At 33.0% G+C, this 6781-nt stretch overlaps 1 protein-coding gene across 2 annotated transcripts; it reads left to right on the top strand.

Annotated features, from left to right (window-relative positions):
- Window positions 1-2507: 2507 nt before the first annotated feature.
- Window positions 2508-5911, top strand: LOC106762945 (putative UDP-glucuronate:xylan alpha-glucuronosyltransferase 3). Of its 2 annotated transcripts, none has more exons than XM_014647076.2 (4): window positions 2508-2808; window positions 3180-3389; window positions 3735-4372; window positions 4823-5911. In XM_014647076.2, exons 1-4 carry the CDS (start codon window positions 2750-2752, stop codon window positions 5851-5853), a joined length of 1938 nt encoding a protein of 645 aa, XP_014502562.1. In that variant the 5' UTR covers window positions 2508-2749; the 3' UTR covers window positions 5854-5911. The 2 variants fall into 2 exon arrangements, with proteins under 2 accessions (XP_014502562.1, XP_022637918.1); XM_022782197.1 differs by having other exon boundaries at window positions 3185-3389.
- Window positions 5912-6781: the final 870 nt, after the last annotated feature.

Consider the following 6781-nt stretch of genomic DNA (forward strand, 5'->3'; position numbering starts at 1 on the left):
GTCAAGAAAATTACGTAAGTTATCTATGACTTAAGAAAAGATGTAAATTTATGTCTATTGCATTTATAATAGACGTAAATTTACATAATTTTTTTTTATCAAATTTTCACCATTTTTTTTTCTTCTTCTTCTGCTATTTCCCTTTCTTCTTCTTATTTTTCTTCTTTTTCTCTTTATCCCTCTTCTTCTTAATCTAAAATTAATCAATCATCTAATATAAACAAAAATCATAAAACTCATAGTCAAAACAAACAACAATAACCGAGTTCCTCCAAAAACAATTACGCACGCCAACACTATAACAAGAAATATAAGAAACTAACCTTAATGCAAAAAAAAAATATATGAAGAGAAAGATGTTTTCATGTAAATCACACACAAAAATGACTGAAAATATAACTTTTGGTTACTAATGAAAAAATGATAATGGTCATCAAGAAAAAGTTTCACATAAAAGAGAAAAGTGAAAAGAAAAAGTAAATTTTTTTTAAACACATTTACATTTAACCTATAAGTCAAACGTAAAAAAAAAAAAATATTTATGTTTGGTACTATAGATCAAAGGTAAATTTACATATTATATATGTTTATTTTTTACTTATAAACATCAAAACATAAAAACATTATTTTTTTTAAGTATAAAAACATTACTTTTTAATAAGTTTAATATATTATAAAAATGTCACCATGCAATTTTTATGCTAGTTACCTGTATGTTAGACTTAATAACATAATAAATTATTTTTGTATTAATAATTTCTTTCGTTAGACCTAAACAAAAAGGAAAAAAAATTAAAAAAAGGAAAAAAAATTAAAAAAAATCTTTCATACCCAGTTTAAGGGTTTCCACTTCTAGGTTGTGGTAACTATTCCACATAGTTTAAGAGGAAATAAGCATGAACGGGTTATGCTAGACAACTACAAAATATTTACACGAGTACTCTTCTTTAACTATAAAAGTGGATTTAAAGAGTGTTTTGAAATTATTAAGAAAATACATATGAATAAAGGATTTTACATCTCAGACATTACGAGTGATTATGAGAGAGTTTAAAAATGCATAATTCATATTTCTATATCCACCAATAACTCTTCAACCGAATGTGATATTTGAAAGAAACAAAACTTTACATGTACACAAACTCTATACTAATCACTTAATTTTATTTCAAAAGAAAAAGAAGAAGCATGTTTACTGTGCAAGAAGAAAAAAATGAGAAAGTACAAACTTTAAGAAGAATAAACAAATGATAAATCAAGAATGAAATGTGAATAAAATTGTTTATGCTAAACTTCAAAGAAAAACGAGAAATTAATTAAATATACAAGTATAATACAATATTTTAAAACGTGCTCAATTTGGCAGATAAATAATTAAAAACAAATATTAGAATAATAAATAAATAAAATTAATTAACTTAAATTTTAGCATCAAATGAAATAATTATTTTAGCTATTTGTATATTAAGAATTTATAATAATTTTTTATTTACTTTAAATTTTTATTTTTATTTATATTTTTATAAATTATATTTTACATTTAGTTATTTTTAAAGTTTATATTATAAACTATTTTCTAAATATATTAAAATATAATTAAATTTTTTTTCAGTTACACTAACTACAAAACATTATACTCAAAATCACAAACTTTTTCTCCCTTGAAACAACTTAGTTTCTTTTCTCTCTTACTTTATTTCCATTTTCTTTTTCACTTGGTCAAATAAACTCTTTCATCAGACAAAGCTGACGGTGAAAGAATAACAAAATTTACATTGAACATCATTATAATTTAATGACAATTATTTTTAAAAAATAACGTATTTTTTATAAATAAAATAAAGATTTCTGGGTCATTAGTAATATAATATTAAAAAATTGCCTGTCACACACTAACAATAACTTTTGGTCAAAACTAATTACTACCTTGGTATATAAAAATGTATGAATTAATGATAATAAATACTTAAAATAGTGTTGACTGTTTCCTAATCCAATAAATATTTAGAAGGCGGAATTTCTTTGGCATATCTTTATGTTTTCTAGTTTTATATAGTATTTTATTTTTAACTAGAGAGTATAAATAGTTATGCTTTAAATTTTATGTTTATGCTGACTTATTTTTATTTTTATTTTTTCTATTTTACAAAAATTGCAGCTATAAAAATTAAAAATTAGTAATATGTGAAAACTTGCCACTCTCACAGTAACACAATGATTAAATTCACACACAGTAGGCTTTCCAGATAAGAAAAAAAAAAAACTAGGTTTGTGATAAGGACAATCATAGACAACACTTTTTGATATCTATTTAAATTTATGTTTAAAAAATATTTAAAACGAACCAATCACAAACTGTCACATATGTGTTGTGAAAAAGTTGTTAAAAAAGTGTTGTTAAAAGAAGTTTTTGCTTGTGATAATTGGTCGAATCAGCAACAGTGAAATGATCTTAAAAAGTGATTATTTTCAAGTTATTAAAGGTGGAGTGTAACAGCAGAGTTATATATGTATAGAGAGAGAGACTAGGTCTCTCTGTTTCTGCTTCTTACAAACTCGTCAAACGCTGCATTTAAACCCTCTGCGACATTTGTCGATTGGTCTTTCCTTCAATTCTGTTTCTTTGGTTTGATCTTCCTCCATTTGAATCCAGTCATACTTCACTTCTTCTACTTCCAACTTTTCCTCTTCCCTCGCCATTTCCTCGTTCTGTATCCGAATCTGATGCTTCCTTGAACTGAATCGGAAAATGAGGGGACCGTCTCCGAACTTCGTGGAGCCGCGCCATCGCTCCTCCGCCTCCTTTAGGTTTTGCACCGTTACTTCATGCCTTACTTAATTTTACGTTTGTTTTTAATCTTCTTGTGTGAACGGCATTCTAGATGTCACATCTATTTTTAGCACTTGAGCTATAGAGAATTTCGAAATCCTAGATATCTACTTCAATTTTTGCTTTTATTTATTTCTACGAAGATAACGGAATCTTTTGCCGGCGAACTGTATTTCTTGTGTCGTAATTCAGAATTGGCACGATATGTTCGTAGGATCTTGGTATCTCAGCAATGCAATAATGATGAGGGAAATTGAACATTGGTCTTGAGGATTTCGTGCTACTTGGACTGTTTCTCATGTTTATTGGATACTGAATTTTTGTTTACTTTTCTTTCTTGTTGGTGCAGTGAAGATACCGGCAAGAGAAGGTCTCAAAGAAGTAAAGATTTCAAAGATGTTGAGAAGTTGTTGCATACACCGTTCCAAGAGAGGAGTATAACATGCAGGCCAAATTGGAAATTAGTTTTGGTTATTGTTATATTGGGAACCTTGGTTACCTTTTTCCATCCTCCAGCTGTTTACAATACCGATCATTTGTCAAACTCTATTATGTCGCGGTATGTCTTTTGTTTTTCTCCGTATTTTCACATTTTTTGCATCCTTCTATTTCGAGCTCTGGTAGTTTCCTGCTGTTGTATATTCGAAGTAGTTTTGTTTCTTAAATTTTGCTTTTCTGGAAGGTGAAGCTTGCTCTTGGATTTCTTCTTCTTGCAGTATGTATTAGAAAGAGAATTCATTTGGTGTTACGAATTTGAATCTTTCTATGTATAAACGTGTGCCGGTTCGAAGATTTTGTCTCGTGTTCTTGAAATACTGCGGCAATTTATTTGTTCAGATCGTAAAGGGTGATTTAGTATGGTTACATCTTTCATTGTCTTAACTTCTCTTCTTTTTTTATGCAGGCCAACTTTTATAAACAGCTGGAGAGGAGGATTTGGAGGAATTGATTCACGCTATGCATCATTTCTCAATATTGAGTGGAACCAAATATCTAATGTTCTCGAAAATTTGAAGGATAAGGACACATATCAGGGTGTTGGCTTATTAAACTTCAATGACAGTGAGAATGACCACTGGAAGGAGCTGATACCAGAAGCAGAGCATGTAGTCCTTAGTCTGGACTATGTTTCAAGTAATATTACTTGGGAAGTTCTGTATCCCGAATGGATAGATGAAGAAGAAGAATATGAGTTCCCTACTTGTCCAGCTCTACCTAGGATTCAGGTACCAGGAAAGCCCCGGCTTGATCTTATTGCTGTCAAGCTTCCCTGCCACAAGTCGGGACGCTGGTCAAGAGATGTAGCTCGTTTGCACTTGCAAATTGAAGCTGCAAGACTTGCTGCCTCTTCCAAAGGATATCATCCAGTGCGTGTCCTTTTGGTCACGGATTGCTTCCCGATTCCAAATCTATTTACTTGCAAGGACCTTATACAGCGTGAAGGGAGTGCCTGGCTTTATGAACCCAACCTGAATAGACTGAGGGATAAGCTGCAGCTACCAATTGGTTCATGTGAACTAGCAGTTCCTATGAAGGCTAAAGGTCAGGTTCAAATAAACATGTTTCTTACGCTATGCTCTCATTTCATCCTTGCTTTTCATTTGGTCTCCTTATCCCTGAATCATGTTTCCATCATGTGTTTTAAGCAATAATCAGTTTGAGTTTCAAAATTTAAGTGTACCACATTTTTCTTTATTGAAGACTAAAATGGAAAATAAAAGGTTGGCCGAGGAGCATGGTGTATGCACAATAAGTCCAAGAAGTCACAACAGATTTCCTTTGTAGTGTCACTGGAAACATGAACTTTTAAATTAATTAAATCCTGTTTTGTTGCATCAAAATTATTTTTTAGGTTATTATACTTCTTTTATGATATAGTCCTGAAAGGCAATGTGGCTTCTGAAAGTATATTATTCCGTTGCCTTTGAAGTTTCTTGATCTATGAAATTAACTGGATACACTGATCAGAGACTAACTATATTCTTTTACCAGAAAATTTCTATTCAGAAAGGCCACACCGAGAAGCTTATGCAACCATCCTGCACTCTGCACACTTGTATGTTTGTGGAGCTATTACTGCTGCTCAGAGTATTCGAATGGCTGGTTCTACACGAGATCTTGTGATTCTTGTTGACGACACGATTACTGACTATCATAGAGGTGGCTTGGAGGCTGCTGGATGGAAGATTCACACAATCCAAAGAATCAGGAATCCAAAAGCAGAACCAGAGGCATACAACGAGTGGAACTACAGCAAATTCCGTCTCTGGCAGCTAACAGATTATGATAAAATCATTTTCATTGATGCTGACCTTCTAATTCTTAGAAATATCGATTTCCTTTTTGAGATGCCTGAAATAACTGCCATAGGAAACAATGCTACGCTGTTCAACTCGGGTGTAATGGTGGTTGAACCATCAAATTGTACATTCCAACTGCTTATGGATCACATCAATGAGATTGTCTCCTACAATGGAGGGGACCAGGGGTATCTTAATGAAATCTTCACATGGTGGCACCGGATTCCAAAACATATGAACTTCTTGAAGCACTTCTGGGAAGGTGATGAGGAAGAGAAAAAAGTGATGAAAACCCGTCTCTTCGGAGCCGATCCACCAATCCTTTATGTCATCCATTATCTGGGTTATAAACCATGGCTTTGCTTTCGAGACTATGACTGCAACTGGAATGTGGACATTCTGCAGGAGTTTGCAAGTGATGTGGCTCATGCAAGATGGTGGAAGGTGCATGATGCAATGCCACAAAACTTGCATAAGTACTGTCTGCTTAGGTCCAAGCAGAAGGCTTCATTAGAGTGGGATCGTAGACAAGCAGAAAAGGGAAACTACAGTGATGGTCACTGGAAAATCAAGATAGAGGATCCAAGATTGAAAACGTGCTTTGAGGATTTCTGTTTTTGGGAGAGCATGTTATGGCATTGGGGTGAAAAGAATTGGACAGATAATTCCACTGTTAACAATTCGTCACCTGTTGTCCAAATCAAATCTCTCTCGTCTTTTTGAATTTACTTCTCGTAGTTCACACTTCCATATATATATGTACACTGTAGTGTTTCTCTCATTACCCTCGTCTACAGGCAAGTGATGGCATAAGGCTATTTTTGGTCCCAGAGTATGGTTTAGGTCAAAGGACTATACGTTGAAAGCGCATCCTAGTTACTCTTATATTCAAAGTAAATGACTTTAATATTTCATTAAATATCTTCTCCTGCCGCCGTTTTCGCTGTGTTTTCTATCTTTTCATGCTGTAACTCCGCATCAGTAATTAGGCATCTACTGTTACCTTAAAAAGTGGCACGAATGATGAATTAATATTGGTTCTCTGAAAGAATGCTGGGGTTTATGGATGGGATGAGGACTTGATATTTCTGCACTGATTTATTTCTCTGCCGAAATGCCCTGAATTATTTGAGAATTAACGATAAAAGTTGAGGAGTTAAATATATTTATTTCCTTTTTATACTGACACAAATTTATTTTTGAGATTTTATTTTCCTCAAGGTCAAAAGTACCACTCACGCTCTTGCATGGCGATCACTATCTTCATTTTCATCACTAGAGAATATATGTATATACACATGTGCCATTTACGCCGAACTATATTGTGCATATTAAAGTTGTTACGCGTGTTAGGCGAATTTAATTATGATTAATGTTATTAACCTTTTATGTGCGTTTGCTTCAACCGATTTGGGTGGATTTGCAGGCGCGGATTTGAGGGAGAAAGATCATCAACAACCTCACAGATGAGAAGATTTGAAGGGATGGAAAATAAAATTATAAAATGGTCCATGCTTATTTTGTCCCATATATGAGAACCTATTTTGCTCGTTTGAAATTGATTCTGGTGATGCTGTGGTTGTGGTGCGTGGGTGTGGTGCCAGGAAGTAAAGGTGGTGAATGAGCTTGAATGTGTGAGTGGTTGAAGATG

Source organism: Vigna radiata, chromosome 6 (assembly GCF_000741045.1).
Source record: "Vigna radiata var. radiata cultivar VC1973A chromosome 6, Vradiata_ver6, whole genome shotgun sequence".
Classification (NCBI taxonomy): Eukaryota; Viridiplantae; Streptophyta; class Magnoliopsida; order Fabales; family Fabaceae; genus Vigna; species Vigna radiata.